Source organism: Caretta caretta, chromosome 1 (assembly GCF_965140235.1).
Source record: "Caretta caretta isolate rCarCar2 chromosome 1, rCarCar1.hap1, whole genome shotgun sequence".
Lineage (NCBI taxonomy): Eukaryota > Metazoa > Chordata > Testudines > Cheloniidae > Caretta > Caretta caretta.
The window spans coordinates 10,125,450-10,143,306 of NC_134206.1; the positions used below are offsets into that span (position 1 = coordinate 10,125,450).

Here is a 17,857-nt window from a genome sequence, read left to right on the forward strand (position 1 = left end):
TAGTGAGTGTCTACACTGAAGCACTACAGCAGTGCTCCTGTAGTGTTCTAAGTGTAGACGCAGTCTTAGACACCTGTATAGTCCTCCTCATGCACACAAACAGTCCCATGGAAATCAATGGGCTTGCCGTTCCTCTCACTTACAATGGTGACGCTCCATTAACTTCAGAGGAGTGACTCCTGATTCACGCTGGTGTAAAGGAGAGCAGAAACAGACCCAACCCAGAAAGAGGTCAGCAAGACTTTGAAGGGTTGGTCTCTTAGATCTGCAAGCTGTTAAAAGCTGTAGCTGTGATGGGACAGAGGAGTTGTTTGCGTTGAGACTGGGGTCATAGGAGCTTACTTGGGTGTGTTTCCTACACCACAGCTTTGTCCTTTCACAAGCACCCTCCCATGACCCCTGTTCAGAGCTGCTGTGGGAATGATACTGCACATGCTTCCCCCCTTCACAAGCATCTGGATGACAATGTTGTTTTGAAAGAGCCCAGCAAACTTGCTGCGCTTTATTTTAATTGTTTCCCCGGCCTGAAGTGCAGGAGATAATCTTCCAAGATAGCATTAATAGAATTGAAACGTAAGCACAGATTATCCAAGGACAAATCATTATTTGTGGCCTAATGCCAGGCGAGAAAGTTAATAGCATTGTAAATCAGGATGCACAAGGAGATGAAGATCTTTTCAGATCTCCTGCTTTCCTGTCTCCCTTTTTTGGGAAGTGTGGATGTGTTTGCATGTGTCTCCGTGGTCACAGCCGGGAGCTAACCCCGTAAAATATTCCTGGTGGACGGTTTTACAGTTCAGCCCTAGTTTGAAGTGGTCAATTTCTGTGGTCAGTTATACCATTGTCGATACAGGACTTAGACTGTTATGTCTCTGGGGCAGGGACCAACTTTGTGTTCTGTGTTTGGAGTCAGAGTCCCTGAGCAGTTGTACCAGTGTAACAATCTATTTGAGGTACTTCCATGGTTTCCATGGCTGTAGTGTCTGAGCGCCCCTCAATATTTAATGTATTTATCCTCCCCCGCGCTGTGAGCTAGGGCAGTTATTCGGGTGGTACAGATGGGTTCCCTGGCACAGTGAGACTAAGATCCAGATCGTTAAAGGTATTTAGGTGTCACGTCGCTAAGTGTTGCAATGCCTAACTGACTTAGGAGCCTAAGTCTTACTGAAAGACAATGGACCTTAGGCTCCTAAATCAGTTAGGCATTGCAACATTGAGTGTAGACATGTCCAACCCAGGGCTCCCCTGTCCTAGTTTAGCACCATAACCACCGGGCCATCTTTCCTGCCAGAGAGGAGAACTGAGTTCCATGTCTGCACATAGAAGAGTATAGCACAAGTTTCTGACAACCTGCTTTTCAGACTTTCTGGGCGGGCCCAGCTCCCACTGACTTCCACGGGACTTGTGCGTGCACCGAGATTCTGAAAATCAGACCCCAAGCGGCTCTCTTCGGCTGCATCTTCCCGAGGGAAACAGCGGTTTTATGAGCTCGCATTCACATCCTAGTGAAGACAAGGCAGTTTGTTGTTTTCACCTGTATTCAAGCCTATGGGGAAACTGAGGCTTTAACTCACCTGCTAATTAGGCCTGGTCTATCCTAAAGAGTTAGGTCGACATAAGCTGCCTTGCGTTGACCGACTATGGAAGTGTCTTCACTTCAATTTTTGACGTAAGGGCCTCCCTACACCGATTTAGTAATGCCACCTCTCTGAGCGGCGTAGAGTCCAGGCCGATGTCATTGGGTCGATGCGCTGTCCGTGTAGACACTGCGTCGCTTATGTCGACTGTTCCTGGCTTTCAGGAGCCATCCCACAGTGCCCCACGCTGACAATACAACCGATACAAGCGTTCCGGGTGGGGATGCTCACCGCCGCCACAAGGAGCCAAGTGTCCACCCACACAAGCGATTTTATAACTGCAGTGGCTGTGTGCCGATGTACGTTAGGTCGACGTAGTTTTGTAGTGTAGACATGGCCTTCGTGTGACAACCACTAACTGTCTGGTCTTCCCTAGACTTTTACCTTGAGTTGAGAACACACCCTTTTTCCCAGTGAAATCAAAGCCTGAGGGTGTGCCCTAGCTCCTCTGCACTCACTCCCCATGTGGACACACTTACTGTGCATTAAGTGTGCATTTGTGCACATTAGCTGAATGCACTTTGGAAGCGTATTAAGCTAAACTGCCCGAGGGCACTCACCGTGCAGTAGGAGTGTGGACATTGGAAGTTAGGGAGGAGCAGCTAGTGTGCTTTGAATGCAGACCTTGGCTCGCTGCTCACTAACTTCCCCATGTAGACAAGCCCATGGTTACTGCAATAATGGAGTCTAGGGGCTCAAATCCTGATGTAACATTCTGTCCGAGGGCCTAGCCTGGCAAGGTGCACCATTAGTGAGCGTTAAGGAGGCTCGGGATTCCCCTGGAGAGGTTAGCAGTTGGTGGGGCTGAGCTCGCAGCTGAGACACGTTGGCTGGGGCAACTTGTGGGATGCTTGCCCTGCTGCTACCCACCACACATTATCTCTCCACTCTGCAGGGCTCTTGCTCTGGGCACTTTTCACCAACCATCCACAGACACAAAATGTCACGAGCCTCACACTGCTCGCACCACAGCCCCTGTATTCTGTTCATGGGGGATTTTGTGCTGCGCCAGACGAGACCTAAGTACTGTTGTAATAGAAAAGAAAACTGGACTGGTGTGAGGTGCGTGTTCACTTCAAAGTAAAAAATACATAGGCCCTCGCAGCGAGCTGCTCAGGATAGATCGACGGTAATCAATACGCGCTTGTCACGGCTTTAACTCAGGGAATGGTTGGGCCAACTATCCTACAGCATAGCACTGGGGGCAGCTGCAGGGGGGCCATGGTGGAGCAGTGTGTTGAAGAGGAAGTTCATATGAAAAAGGGTTTTTTTTAGTCCTGGTCTTATTGCCTGCTTCCTGGGAGGGAATTTCTGAGACAACAAAGTGTGAGCCCTCCTGTCTCAGGTGATTTCTTGTGGCTTCCGTGGAGGACTTCTCTGCTATTTTGTCCCATGTGTGTTTAATCACATTTTGCACCATTCATTCAGCACTTGATGCAAGCAAAGGCTTCCCCCACATTAGCTAGATAATGCTCCCTGTGATGACGGCACCGTTGGGAGGGGGGCTATAAAATTTTCCCCATTTGACAGATGTGGGAAAGCAAGGGAGAGCAGTTCAGTGTCTGCCTCAGGTCAGAGATATGAGTCATCGTCAGAGGCTGGCTCCTGGCTCCCAGACCTGTGCTCGGCCCAGCTAGTCACATTCCCCTCCTCGGTTAACCCTTTCCTCTTTATCTCACAGACCTCCCAGCATGCAGCACCCAAACAGAGCAGGCTTGTAACAGCCTTCCATGTGTTGGCTTGGGGGAGGAAATCTTATCAGAGCCTGATCTGTAACAGATTCCCATGTGCCTTCCACGTGACAAAGGTCCCTTCATCCATCTCTCTTCCCCTTGTCTCCTCACCTGGCTGCGTCTTATCCTGGCCAGTTTCCCCGCTGGAGGAGAGTGTCTCTGGGGCTTGTGAAGGGCTAGCAGGAGGCGGCCATTCCCAGGAGCCAGGTAACTCCTGGCTGTCACTGGTGCCTCTGTGCAGACAAGTCAGAAGACGTGGTGAGGCGGAGCAGGGCATTCTGGGAAAAGTGAGTTGACGTCCGGAGGAAGAATGGGAGTCTCTATCAAGCAGAGGGATACAGGCACAGGGCAGCATGTGGAAGGAGGGGTGGAGGCAGGCTATGAAGTGGGCTGTGGGTTATGAGGCTTGGGGAGTATTGCAGTAGCGGGTTATTTGTACTAAGTGCTGGCAAACTCCAAGGGAGAGAGACCTTTCCCTGAGGACCTTCCAGTCTAAATAGACAATACAAAGGGTGTGGGGGAAACTGAGGTACAGAGCAGGGATGTGACTTGCCCAAGGTCACCCAGCAAGTTAGTGACTGTAGCAGGAATGAAACCCAGGTCTCCTGACTCCCCGGGCCCTACACACTGGACCATACTGCTCTGCAAGACCACCCACCACTTTAGTTTCTTTCAGGCCCAATAGAGCCTTTCCATTGGATGGCTCTTCAGTGTCCCATGGAAAAGACATTGAGCTCAGCCTGGTTCCCGAAGGCCAGGTGTTCCCACGGCAGCAGGCGGCCCCGGCAGGCTCAGTGCCAGGATTTGTTCCGGTTCACCAGCAGCCGAGAAACGCGAGTAAAGATGGAAAAACAACGTGAGTAATTTTTCACCCTATCAGCTCCAATCTGAATGAGGCTGGAGACCAACCTCCCCCCGCACCCAGCGAGGGGTCCCACCAGGTCAGCACTGAGCCTGTTGGCAGGGGCCGATGCGGGGGAAGTGTGGGTTGCAGCCTGCGCCGGGCCTGCACGGTGGAGCTGGAAGGCAGAAAGCTCAGGCCTCCAGGGCTGTGGACCCAGCACCTTTTCTCCAGCCGGAAATTTATACTGGGCCTGATCAAAGCTCATTGACGTCCGTGGGTAATCATTCTGGGCTCTTAAAGGGAACAACGCTGGGTAGCTGTTTCTGGACCCATCAGCTGTTGCATGTTAATATTCCCCTGAGCTCCTCAACACCAGCGTGTATTTGAAGTAACCAGACTAACCCCAGTGTCCAGGAGATTGTATCTGGCCGGGGGTGGCGCTGGGACGCCCTCTAATTTCGGAGAGTGCAATGCCTGCTCTTCGGTCGCCAACCGTCATTAAGTCATTCCGTTGTTTTCTGAACAACGTCCAGGCTCTTTTGAAACGCACCGCGCGTGTGTCCGGGCGGGCGCGGGTCTCGGAATGCATTCCCAGCCTCGGTTTGCACAGCCCAAAGTCTGTGCTGCCTCCCGGATCGTCACCTCGTTGTGCCGCATCCCGTCCTTTCTCCCGCTGGCTGCCACGTCCTAAAGGAGCGGAGAGGGTGCATTTCAATGGCTGTCGTCTTCTTCCTGTGATTGTTTCCTCTTTGTCCTCGCTAGCACCGGTTCGTGCAAGAACACCCTCTCCTGGCATTTGTGTGGCCGATAGCTCCATAGATCCCTCTGCTGGCTTTTCTTTCTCGACTTCCCTTTTTCCAGTGCTTTTCCTTCCTACGTGACCACATTAATTCGAGATGCTGTTGTCAGGAAGCTTCTTGAACAGCAAGTTGCTCCTGAGCAGAAGTGTCTGCATTTTGCCTTGCTGTGTCAATGAAGCTCTGGCTGCATAATGAGCACCACAAATATCTGTGGTGGTGGGGAGATGTCCCTGGTCCTATTGAAGTCAGTGGTAAACTGCTCCCAACTTCATTCAGGGAGGTTTGCTACCCAGGCTTATATGGCCACTGGTATCTCTGCTGAGTGCCAGGGTATGTGCAATTGTGATCCTTTCCGATGGGGACCTCTTGTACAGGACCAGGGTGAAGGCAGTCTGGTCTAATGGTCACAGCTGGGCTGGGGTAGGCGGTGAGCAGGGGTCGGAGAAATCGCTAGGGCCGGGTTCAGTAAGCAAGAGCCAGGGTCAGAGTCGGGCCAGGGCCAGAGATGGGAGATCAGAGGTAGTCCCTGGCTGGGGTTGCAGTCAGACTGGTGATCAGGAGACAAGCTGAAGTCTGCAGTCAGAGCAGGCCTGAAGTCTGTGTGATTGCCCAGATGCCTTCCTGGGGTTAACTAGTGTGTTGGGCAGTCAGAGGGCTGCAGGGTGCTGTCATTACGGGTCCTTCGAGAGGGGCTTCCTGCAGCGCCCACTCTCCTCAAGGCTCCCTGGCTGCGGCTCTGCCTTGCCCCCGGAGGTACCCTGGGACCATCTGCTGTCCCAGGCTCTACAGATCGGGGTTCTCATCCATGGATCTTTACACCCCTCCCACTGGGAAAAGGGGCCGTGCAGCTCGTTTGGTACGAGTCGCTGAACAGCCGCCCTGTCCTAGAGCAATGGCATGTGTCCGCTCCCGGAGCTGAGCTGGGAATCGAGAGGGGGAAGGCTGGCAGCCTGTTACAAGCGCTGCCCAGAGGCCTGGGACGCTCCAGGCTAACCATTAATGGGTGCCAAGGAAGAAGAAGGGACGTGTGGATCAGGCACTGGATGGAAAGCAGGGTTCAATTCCCAGCTGTGCCTCAGACTTTCTGTGGGTACCTCAGGCCAGTTCCGTGATCGATCTGTGCCTCAGTTCCCCATTTGTAAATGTGGCCGGTGTCCTTCCTTGTCTCCTGAGGGGCAGACCCAGCATTAGCCAGCTGCTCAGATGTGGGGGCGTGGGGGGGCATGGATAGAACCTTTTATTCTCCTGTGATTGCTTTTATGTGTCTATGTACATTGCCTCTTGGATTCCTGACGCATTCGGCGTCCCGCGGAGTGATTGATGGGGACTTGTCTGACCTTTTGCTAATCCTTGTTTGGAGAGGTTTTGACCATGCTGTTTTCTGCCTTGCTTCTCAGTGGTAACGAGACGGCAGCCTACAAGTACAGGTACCGGCTTTTCTACCCGCGTGTCTGCATGCCTCACGGAATGCTGCATTTCGCCCCCCATTCAGTGCTGCAACCCCCCCCCCCAGCTAGTGTGGTCTACCTGAGCATACCTGGTCTATTGAGCACCTCTGCAGGTATGTTCCACCAGCACCGCTTAGGGCATTTCATGCATTTCGTGCATCTGGTGCATCTGCCTGGTCTAATCAGCGGCAAAGCTTTGAATTGCATTATAAATATTTGACTAATCGTCTGGGGTTTGTTCTGACACTGGGCGGCCTTTTTGCCAGCACGACACAGTTCTCGAGCTCGATCTCCCCTTCGTGATCCCACTGTGCACTTCATTGGTTTCCGTCTGTAAAAGGGCTTAGGCTGCAAACAGCCTGTGCAGATGGAAAAGCCCATCTGTCAAAAGGCCCCACCTTGTGCTTTCTGCCCGGCAAAGCCGTGGTGAAAGGTTCGTGTTTCTGCAAAGGGAGGGAATGGGCTACCACCGCCGGAGCAGAATAGCAGGGTGACACGCGTCTCCAGTGCTGTTACGGCAGGGACCTCATCCAACTGAATTTGACAGTAGGAGGAAGCTTGATGGATCCAACTGGGACGCTGCAAGCGTAGGCTTTTTCACTCCTGCCGAGGTCATAGTGTCCCGGCAGAGTCCCCAGTGGCTGTCTGAGGTGGCTGGTCTGGAGCAGGTCCTTTCTTAGACAGTGGGTAGCACAAACCATAGAGTGAAATGCAAAGGGAAACAGACCCTTTCAGAACTGTGACTAGGCTTGCCAGGCGTCCGGTTTTTGACCGGAACACCCTGTCGAAAAGGGAGCCTGGCAGCTCCGGTCGGCACTGCCGACTGGGCCGTTAAAAGTCCGGTTGGCGGCACACCGGGGGCCTGGGGCTAAGGCCGGCTCCCAGCCTGCCCTGACTCCACGGGGCTCCCGGAAGTGGCCACCAGGTCCTTGCATCCCCTAGGCGCATGGGCAGCCAGGGAGGCTCTGAACGCTGCCCCGGTCCCCAGTGCCAGTTCCGCAACTCCCATTGGCCGGTAACCGCGACCAATGGGAGATGCGGGGGCGGTGTCTGCAGGCATGAGGGCAGCACACAAAGCCTCACTGGCTGCCCATGTGCCTAGGGGCTGCAGGGACCTGGCGGCCGCTTTCTGGGCAACAAAATGTTGATAAATGCAAAGTAATGCACCCTGAAAAACATGATCCCAACTATACATATAAAATGATGGGGTCTAAATTAGCTGTTACCACTCAAGAAAGCGATCGTGGAGTCATGGTGGATAGTTGTCTGAAAACATCCACTCAATATGCAGTGACAGTCAAAAAAGCGAACAGAATATTGGGCATCATTAAGAAAGGAATCGATAAGACAGAAAATATCATACTGCTTCTCTATCAATCCATGGTATCCTCGGGCTTTGCATGCAGATCTGGTCACCCCATATAAAAAAAAGATATATTGGAATTGGAAAAGTTACAGAGAAGGGCAACAAAAATGATTAGGGGCATGGAACGGCTGCCATATGAGGAGAGATTAATAAGACTGTGACTTTTCAGCTTGGAAAAGAGACGACTAAGGGGGGTTATGATAGAAGTTTATAAAATCATGACTGGTGTGGAGAAAGTGAATAAGGAAGTGTTAGTTATTCCTTCCCATAACATAAGAACTAGGAGTCACCAAATGACATTAACAGGCAGCAGGTGTAAAACAAACAAAAGGAAGTATTTCTTCACTCAGTGCAGTCAACCTGTGGAACTCATTGCCAGGGGACTTTGTGAAGGCCAAAACTATAACTGGGTTAAAAAAATAATCAGATAAGTTCATGGAGGCTAGGTCCATCAATGGCTATTAGCCAGGATGGTCAGGGATGCAACCAGATGCTCTGAGTGTCCCTAGCCTCTGAGTGCCAGAAGCTGGGAGTGGACAACAGGGGATGGATCACTCAATGATTGCTTGTTCTCTTCATTCCTTCTGGGGCACCTAGCTCTGGCCACTGTCAGAAGACAGGATACTGGGCTAGATGGACCATTGGTCTGACCCAGTCTGGCCATTCTTATGTTCATATGACCCAGATGAAATAGCATAACAAATCTGCAGTCACCTAGAACGTTATAGTTGTCAGTATGCTGGACACCATAACAACTCAGAGTTTAGCAACAGATGTTGAGCTGGAAACCAGGCCTTCCTGTTCCAAAAAGGTCAAGCTCCTGCCAGTTGAGCTAAAGGAGAATCTAGCCCCTGTCAGAGACAGTATCCTGGGCTTGATGAACCATTGATCTGACCCTGACTGGCCGTTCTCATGTTCTTAGAGTTCAGACCCAAGATACCTCAATGTTTTAGGGTGCCCAGCATCTGATCTAGGGGTTGGAGCCATCTGGCCATCCTTGCTTGCCATGTCACGCCCATCACTGTGATGTCTAAGTGCTTGTCGGATATATGTAAGTGACCGCAAGGTCTGGGTGGGTCTGTCTATACTACACGGAGAGCGTGCCTCCCAGCCTGGCGAGACAGACGGGTGCTAAAAAGTAGCAATCTGGACACTGGGGCAGGGGCTAGCCACCTGAGTCCACACCCAGCTACCCCTTTGGTCCGAACTCAGGTGGCTTGCCCGAGCCACCACCCATGCTGCAATGTCCACACAGCTCGCGCGAATCTGTCCTCCCAGACTGGGAGGCCCACTGTATGTGTCTCCCTCACTCCCGGAGGCAAGGTTACTGTTGCACTGTTTCACAGCCGTGATTTTGGGGGGTGGCTACTGGGCGGGAAGGTCAAAGACAGGCTCGTCCTGCCCGAGCCAAGGGCAGTTCGTCCATGCTAGTCATGCCGGACCTGTCTATGGCATTTGATCTGCTGCCAATCACCCAGTTCCCCTGCCCCCAAAGAGCTGCAGGGATGAATGGAAACGGCCTGACATAGCTCAGGTCCTTCCTCTCCAATGAAGCCTCGAGGGTCGCTATGTTCCTTTGCCTCCAGCCTCCCACAGGGCTCAGGCCTCTCCTCCGTGTCGTCCAACATCTGTAGGAAGCCGCTGGGGGAGCTGGTGAAATGGCCTGGGCTGAAGTATCCTCAGTACATAGGCAGCACCCCAGCTTGCCCAGTGCCTGGACAAAGTCAGCCCCTGGGTGGGGAGCAGCTGAATGCAAGCAAGGCTGAGGGGCGCTGCTCGTATGAGGACTGCAGACTTCCCATTGTGCAAACTCATCCCTTTGGCTTAGCTCCCTTGTCCTTTGCACACTCCCGCACGCCCAGCAGCCTCACCACTCGTCACGCTGTTACACCTCCAGCCCGGGAAGGAAGAAAGAAGGAGATTGTTGTTTTAATTTTTAAATACTTGGAGGCACCCGGCACTCCTGAGGCTCCTGTCAGGTGGAGAGGGTTATCTGGTTCTTCCCTTCCACTCCTGCGGACTGAATCCAGACACCGTGGCAGCCCCAGGGCTGGTCGAAGCAATTCTGATATTTCTCCCTGTCATTTGCTCGAGCCCTTTGGCAAGGGCTTTGGGACCCACTCGGATGTCAAGGGCTGCACAGATGCAAGACCGTCATTGTTGCCAGTCCAGCGCTGAACGATGCAACGCAACGGAGCTTCTGCTGCTTCCCACGGGAGGCCGTTTGACAGCCTGATGGATTGCATCTGAAAGGGAGCCTTCCCAAAACTCTGCTCACATTTTTTCTTTGCTTTATTAAACAACAACACAATCCATCTTCAGAGCATGTCACCAGCCTGTACAGGGACTCCTCACTTAATGTCGTCCCGGTTAACATTGTTTCGTTGCTACGTTGCTGATCAATTCGGGATCATGCTCGTTTAAAGTGGCGCAATGCTCCCTTCTAAGGTGGTTCAGCAGCCACCTGCTTTGTCCCCTGCTTGCAGGAAGAGCAGCCCGGTGCACCGAGCGGGTGGGGGCTTGGAACCAGGGTGGGCCGGCAGCCCCCCAATCCGCTCCCCTAAGTTCCCTTGCAGCAGCTGCCCAGCAGGCTACCAATGGCCCGCGGTTCAGCTGTCCCTCCCCCACAGTCCTGTGCTGCTCCTGCCCTCTGCCTTGGAGCTGCTCCTGGGATCCTCCTGCTTGCTGTGCAGGGGGAGAGGGGAAGAGGGGAGCTAATGTCAGGGTGTCCCCCTCCCCACTTACCCCTTCTCCATATAGAGCAGGGTGAAGACAGAACAGGGCTCAGGACGAAGAGAGGGGGAGACCGCAGCTGCTGTCTCAACTTCCTGATCTTTTAAAAGGCAATGTACTTAGGGTGGGGTCAGCATACTTAAAGGGGCAATCTGCATCTCTCTTTCCCTTCTCTCCCACACACAGGGTGTGTGTCTCTGTCTCTCTCTGCCATGCTGTCTCCCCTCCCTCCATTCGTGCTGCCTTGTACAGTGTGAGGCTCCATTAACAACGAGTTAACCCTTGAGGGCTAGTTCATCATTTAGCAGCAAGGCATTCCCTGGGAAATATCCCACTGACTCCACCACCTCAACCAAGCTTCACCATCATCATTGCTGTGAACCAGTATTAAATTGTTTGTTTAAAACTTATACTCTGTGTGTGTGTGTGTGTGTGTGTGTGTGTATATATATATATATATATATATAATATAGTTTTTTGTCCGGTGAAAAAATTTTCCTAACCCACCCCCCCCCCATTTACATTAATTCTTATGGGGAGATTGGATTTGCTTAACATCGTTTCACTTAAAATCGCATTTTTCAGGAACATAACTACAACATTAAGCGAGGAGTTACGGTACGTGTTAATGCTTCACGCCCCTGTGGATGAAGGATGTCCTGTAAGAAATCCATCACCACCCAGGGGCTTTGCAGTGAGGTGAAACAAGCATGGCTCTTTGGCACGTCATGGTGACAGCAAAGAACCAAACCCTTAGGTCACCAGTTGCTACAACTTGAGCTGAAGGAGAATCTGACCATTAGCGGTTAGCGATCGAGGGCCTGTGAAACACCCATGCACTAGAGAGGGGGCCATTGCTCATACACACTAACCAGGTGTGACGAGGTGGGGTTTTCCCCCTTGTTATGTTGCATGTGAGCCTTACTGTCCTGTATTAATACTGCGTGTACCTCAGTTTCCCTGTGTACTGCACCAATGCCTAGGTGGTGGGAATTGGGTGTGTGACCTTTCCTGAGGTGCTCAGGGGAGGTGAGGCTGCCCAGCTGCCTGCACATAAGCTATGGCCAATGCCACTGGAGCCAGGGCAAAAAGCCTACCGTGGCTTCGGCCTTCCTGAGTCTGACCTCAGAGCATTCAGCATCCCCATTCACCGTGCGCTTCCCACAGCAAGTCCACCTGAGTCCTGACTGGCTTCTTGTAGAGCAGTTCCAGAGCATCGGCCCGGTGACACCAGGACATTACAGTATTATCAACATGGAGAAACTGAGGCACAGAGCAGTTACGTGCCTTGCCTGAGGTCACAAAGGCGAGTCCCTGTTAGAGCTGAGATTAGAATTCAAGTGCTCCTGCTTCCTTGTTCGGGGACTGGAGCACAGATCCCCAGCTGCATTCAGCGTGTGGACCCAATCGAGGACAGAGAGACTGGTATCCATCAGATCTCTGGATTCGTATGGGCTTGAGGAATAAAATCTCCAAGCAAGTCTTCACCAAGAGAAGAGACATAGTTTTAGGGCCCAGTGGTTTGTGGGTAGCTCCAGCCATTGCTCATTGCAAGCTGGCTGCAAGCCACCAAGGGCAAGCTTTTGCTCAGCATCTTGGCAGCATGATCCAGTAGTTTCATGGATTACCAGAAGGTTGAGCATGCACCTTTAAGGACACCCACCCCGCTCCGAACGCTCAGAGGTATGGATTGTGGCTTGTGGCGAGATGGGCAAAAACAATAACAAGGGAGAGAATATCGCTGAGCGCTTATTTCTTTCTTCAAGGAAATCGTTCATTAACAAAAGCTATTCCCCAAGCACCAGCCCAGCAAGAGCCATGAAACCACTTACGGGGCATCCAGGCAGCCCGCTTCATTGTGCTTTCAATTTGTTTCCCTCCGTCTTTCGCCCACGCTCTCGTCCTTGTCCTCCGTGGCTCAGAGTTTTCCCCAGCAGAGGCTGGTTGCCTGGGGACCCATGCGGGAGGAGTTGGTGGCCTTCGGTTCTGTCCCACACCACAGACACCTGCCGCAGCAGCACGGCCGGTGACTGGACACGGCTCTGTTAGAGGAATGGGGTGGAGCAGGCGGTGTAGACTGGAGTGAATCGGGTTCAGTGTCATGTCTGCTAAGTGCATTTACGACCACAAGCTCTGCGTTAAACTGACTGCTTGTTCAGGCCTGGCAGAAGGGATCTATATGATCATCTAATCTGACCTCCTGAGTAGCTCAGGCCAGAGGATTTAGTCCATTGACTCCTGCAGTGAACTAAATACATAGTGGCTGAACCAGAGTGTAGCTTTTAGAGAGACGTCCAGTTTTGATTGTAAGGCCTGATTTTCAGTGGGTGCTCAGCAGATCCTAAAGGCACGCCCCCTTGTAAGATGTCTCAAGTTGAGCACCCAAAATTTGAGGCACCTAAAGACAGGCCAGGCCTTCACCGCTCTGTGCCTCCATTTCCCCAACTGTCAAACAGGGTGATAATGCAACCTCACCTTGCAGGGGAAGGGGAGGGGTCGGTGACAATCAGTTCATTACTGATCATGGGGCACTTAGATCCAGTGGTAACGAGGGCCGTGTAAGTGTCTAGCTCCCCGTCTCTTAACTGTGTCCATCTGTACGCGCAGTAGAAAAGTCACGCGCCAAAGGCACTGTGCATGCCAGCTCGTTCAGAGCTACCGTGGATATGTCTCTTTGAGCTGGGAATTCCCCCTCCAGCTCCAAAAGTAGGCAGACCCTTAGACTGGGAAAAGACCTGTTTAGGCATTTGTCACGTGTCCGTTTCCAGCCCAAATGGAAGTGCTCCATTCCCGAAGGCAACGCTGATGTCCCCAGAATGGCTATGTGCTGTCAGCTGCAGTCACAGGGAAAACATCTCAAAATGCTCGCCTCCAGGAGGCAGAGGGGAAACTCAGCAGCTGGTTTTCTGACACTGATCAATAGCGACAGTACTGGCAAACTTGTTGTCCAGGAAATTCCACTTGGTTCTCAAAGAACTTTCTGATGACAAATAAACACCCTTGGAATGGTCTAACTTTCCCGTGCCCTGGAGCAATGACAGGAATTCAGATGGAAGGGGGCCGTTTATTCTCTTTCCAATAACAGTGTGAAACGTCGTTTTTTCCTCTCGCACTGAAATATTGGTTTGTAATCCAGACAGTACAAACAGGCATAAATCAGTCACTTCAGTAAATACAAACTGTTCATCAAATCCGTCAGTATCAAGAGCAGCTTATGTCATGGTTCGTGCTTTCATTCGTGTTGGAAGTTCTTATGGGACTTTAACAACCAGATACATTCAGCCTGACAGCCCTTGTTATTGGTATCATGGTAGCACATTGAACCCATGACCAAACTCAGGGCCCTGTTGTGCTAGGGGCTGTAAAAAGAGACAGTCCATGGCTGCAAAGAGCTTACACTCAATAATGAGGCAGATGAAGGGAGGGGAAACTGAGGCACGGTGATTTGCTCACAGTCATACGGCTCGATCCTTGATTAATGAGGTCGTTGATCACTTGGTGATTGCCTGTTCTGTTCATTCCCTCTGAAGCACCTGGCGCTGGCCTCTGTCGGAAGACAGGATACTGGGATGGATGGACCATTGGTCTGACCCAGCGTGGCCATTCGTATGTTTTGCTACAGTGGGTCAGCAGCAGAGCTAGAAAGGAAACGCTGCTCTCCTGATTCCCTCTCCAATACTATCTCCAGAGGACCACACTGCCTCTCACTGCCTTTGGGCCTGCAGCCAGGGGGAGGGCTGCCCCTTCTCCAGCTTCCCAGCAATACCACTTCTTCCATGGAAGAACTTGGACAGCTCTCCCCTCCGGTTGGTTCCCTTCCAGGGAGTGGCTTCATTTGCTCTGTTGACACCATATGATCAAGGTGTGAGAGGCAGGGACTGCTGGCCTCGGTCGCCTGAGATGGGGCAGGATTACAAGAGGTGAATTGTTCCTGTGATGTCCACTCACTCCAGTGGATGCTGTCCTCGCATCTGGAGCCCATGGATCTTACAGAAACAAGGCATGGGTTGTGGGTGGCTGTTAGCAGGCGTGGGCCATTCCCACTCTTGGTCTGGCCTGGCAGGCACCCTGTGGAGCAAACTGCACTAAACCCACCTTCCTAGAAATGCCACGAGCCGTCCCAGAGGCCCTGGCAAGAGCCGAGTCACAAGGGTGGGTCTGGCTCTGGATTTGGAGCCAGCCCTCCCAAAGGAGCCAGGGGCGCTTTATCGCAGGACTTCTGTTGGACCCATTTCCAGATCAGCTAGTGTTGGGATCAGAGGCAGGGAAATCCAGCTCCTGGTTCCCATGCTCACGTATAGCGCTGTGCACAGAATGGAGTGGGAAGCCAGGGCCATTGCAGGTTTGGGAAGCAGGACTTAAAGTAAGTGGAAGCTGTGGGTGGCCCTGCCCTTCTCTTTGGGTTGGCAAAGCAGCAGGCCCCTCCTCCTCGGGTGGGGTGGCGAGACCTCCCCCAGCTGTTTCTATCGGCTTTATCGCCTCCTCTGCCCCATGATCAGTGTGGAGAGATCAGAACCTGCTGCTGCTGCTGCCAGGGGCTCCGGAAGCAGCAGACCTAGAGTTTGGTGAGAAAGGATGGGCCAGTGAAATTGTGTCTCCTGGTTCTGCAGTGCCACATTGGTCCAGGAGACCCCAGAACACGGCTGGTTCAGATCCAGGCTCCATCCCATTCCAAGCACCACATCCGATTGGGTGATGGGGAGGGGGTCCCAGTTTGGGACGGTCTATAGCTTTAAGGGAACAGGGAGCAGGCGCATGATTGCTAAGCAGCCCTTTCCCTCCCCCTGCACGATGCAGATCTGGAAGAGCCCAGAGTTTGCTTGTCAGCAGCTTGAGATAATGGCGAGTGGTGCTGACTGTTCCGAATCAGTCTGGGTTAAGAAACAGCCTTTCAGCCCGGGAAAAGCTCAAAGGGAAAAGATCTGGCTTGCTTTACCCCTGTACTGTTAAGGGAGATGTATTGCAAAAACACATCGCAACGTGTAAACCACCCGGGGGGAGTTGCTTTCAGGGGTAGAACAGCAATAAGGCACAGGTCAGGCTTTGCCGGGGGAAGAGTGGTGTCTGAACGGAGCAGAGAGCGAAGCCCGTCAGAGAGAAGAACACGGTGATTAAAAGCTGAGGAGGAATTGCTGTATTGGCAGAACCTAGAGGGAGCCGTTGTGTGGGGTTAGAGCTGTTTGAGCCAGTTTCTGCCTCGCAAAGCGAACATCCTGCCCTGAGATCCTGTATGTTTCCCTATGCAGGGACGGGCATGGGAATAAAAAATTGGCCACTTTTGGAGGGGCACTTTCTGTGCCCCACAGCCAGAGGAGCTGGTTCTCCTTCCCCGCCGCGGCCAGAGACAACAGAGGTGATGATGGCTCCTGATGGGACAGGCGGACGTAGGAGCAAGCTATGGCGGCTCTATGGCTGCTGGGGACTCCCCCATCTTGGAAAGACCACAGTCTTCACTGGGATTTAGGTTTCACAGGGGGCGAACTTCACCCCAGTGCAGTATGAAGTCCCCTGGCCTCTGCAGCACTGATCTGCCTGCTGGCCCCTTGCTCTCCGCCTGTGGCTGAGGTTTCCTGGCTAGCCTAAGTCACCCCTGCACAGTGTGTAGCCGCAGCTCAGTTGCTGTTGTGGAGCAGCCCACCAGGGCCTTGCCACAGGAGATCCTGGCTTTGCAGCCTCTGCAGTCAGCTTGGGCTTGCTCAGGGGCTGAGCGGGGCTCCTGGAATATTCTGTGGATCCTATCGCTCGGGGCATCCCAAAGACAGTCAAATCGGAGGCCCTCCTGGCCAAGCCGGCCTTGGAATGCCGAGAGACCCGTCAGAACGCCCAGAGACCATCATGCAGGCATGACATCACGACTACGCGCTATCTCTGGCTATCCATGTGGCTCTGAATCCCTTCACCGGCGCCAGATCCAAGCTCAGATCAAAGCCAGACTCATGCCTCCCCCAGTTCACCTTATTCTGACTCCCTCAGCACCAGGGGACGGGCTTGGGGCACACGCTGGGCTTTCTCTTCTGCATCCTGCTTACCCTGAGAAACCACCTGGAGCCCTTCCACAGCGGCTGAGCCACGGAGCAATTCCCAGCTAGTTCCCCCTGCTCCCTCCCTCTCCCCAGCTGCTGGAATCCTTCCATGGGCTTTGACCACGAGGGGCCACGAGGGGTAACACTCTTGCAGTGCCTGCCATGTGGATGTGTCCATCAGGAAGGTGCGAGATGCAGGCATGCTGGGGAGAAACTGCTGACAGCGGCTCCGTTTTCCCGAGGGTCAGTTTCCTCTGGCTCCAGAAGCTCCTGTTACGATGTCTTGCTCTAATGACGGGCCCCAGGGATTATAATGACCGGCTGCTTAGGCTGTGCATACACCAGAAATGCTGGGGCACCGTAATGTAGACACTTACTCCAGCGGTGGAGGGGTTCTTCCATCGCTGGTCTAGATCCACCACCTCTCCGAGAGGCAGTGGCTAGGGTGACGGGAGAGTTCTGCCCTGGCTTGAGAAGGTGGCGCGCCCTTAGCCTGGCAAGCCAGCGTCCAGTCGCGGGCCATGTCTTCCGTGGCGGCCTGCTTCGGGGGCTTGATTCCTCCTTGCCCAAAGTGCTGTCCTTACGTTCAGCTGCCCCTAGGAGACCTCGCTGTCCCAGCCGCCCCGCTGCTAACCTTGCTCCACGGAGCCCAGAAGCTGGGAAGGCAGCTCTGATGGCCTCTAACGAGGAAATAGCAGAACTCTTTACAGCTGCTGTCTGCCAGCAGTAAAGAGCAACATCTGTGCTAATGCACATAGCTTGGCTGCCAAGCAGCATTTCCAGAATGCCGTTGGCCGTTCCAGGCAATGCATCGGAAGATTTCAGCAGTGAACATACTGCAGCGAGAGCCAAGCCAGCCTTGGGCTGCTCCCACTGGCAAGAGCCCTTAGGTTTTGCGATGAGGCCTTCCCTTGCGTTGACAGGCAGCTAGTAGAAAAGGCATTAGGTGACTCTGCAGGAGTATGGGGCGTTGGAGAGCGTTGCAGTGATTAGATGGGCTACCCTCTGAGGTGCTGAAGAGACAGTTGACCTGGTGCAGGTGAAAGGGGCCAGCTGGAGAGACCTGGAGAATGAACGCCTGTGTTTATCCCCAGGACGGGCACAGCGTGGGTACAGCCTGGCAAGCTTTCCCCGCGGGATGGGAACTATCAGGGCAAACTTCTCCTGCACCCCACTGCAGGCCTCTCCAGCGGGGAAGGGCTTCCAGAGACAAGGCTGTGCCGTGCCGTGTCACCCCCAACCTAGAGCCTGATTAAACCACACGCGGTCATGA

General features: G+C 53.1%; 1 protein-coding gene across 3 annotated transcripts in view; it reads left to right on the top strand.

The window, feature by feature from the left end:
- The window catches only part of ARRB1 (arrestin beta 1), a 175,550-nt gene that overhangs the window by 47,647 nt on the left and 110,046 nt on the right, over positions 1 to 17,857 (top strand). For 2 of the 3 annotated variants that reach the window (XM_048838732.2, XM_048838723.2), the window contains exon 2: positions 6,412 to 6,441. The exons of the other annotated variant lie outside the window; for it this stretch is intronic. In XM_048838732.2, the coding sequence (XP_048694689.1) occupies positions 6,412 to 6,441 (30 nt within the window). The remainder of the gene's footprint in view (positions 1 to 6,411; positions 6,442 to 17,857) is intronic. 3 annotated transcript variants of the gene reach the window in all.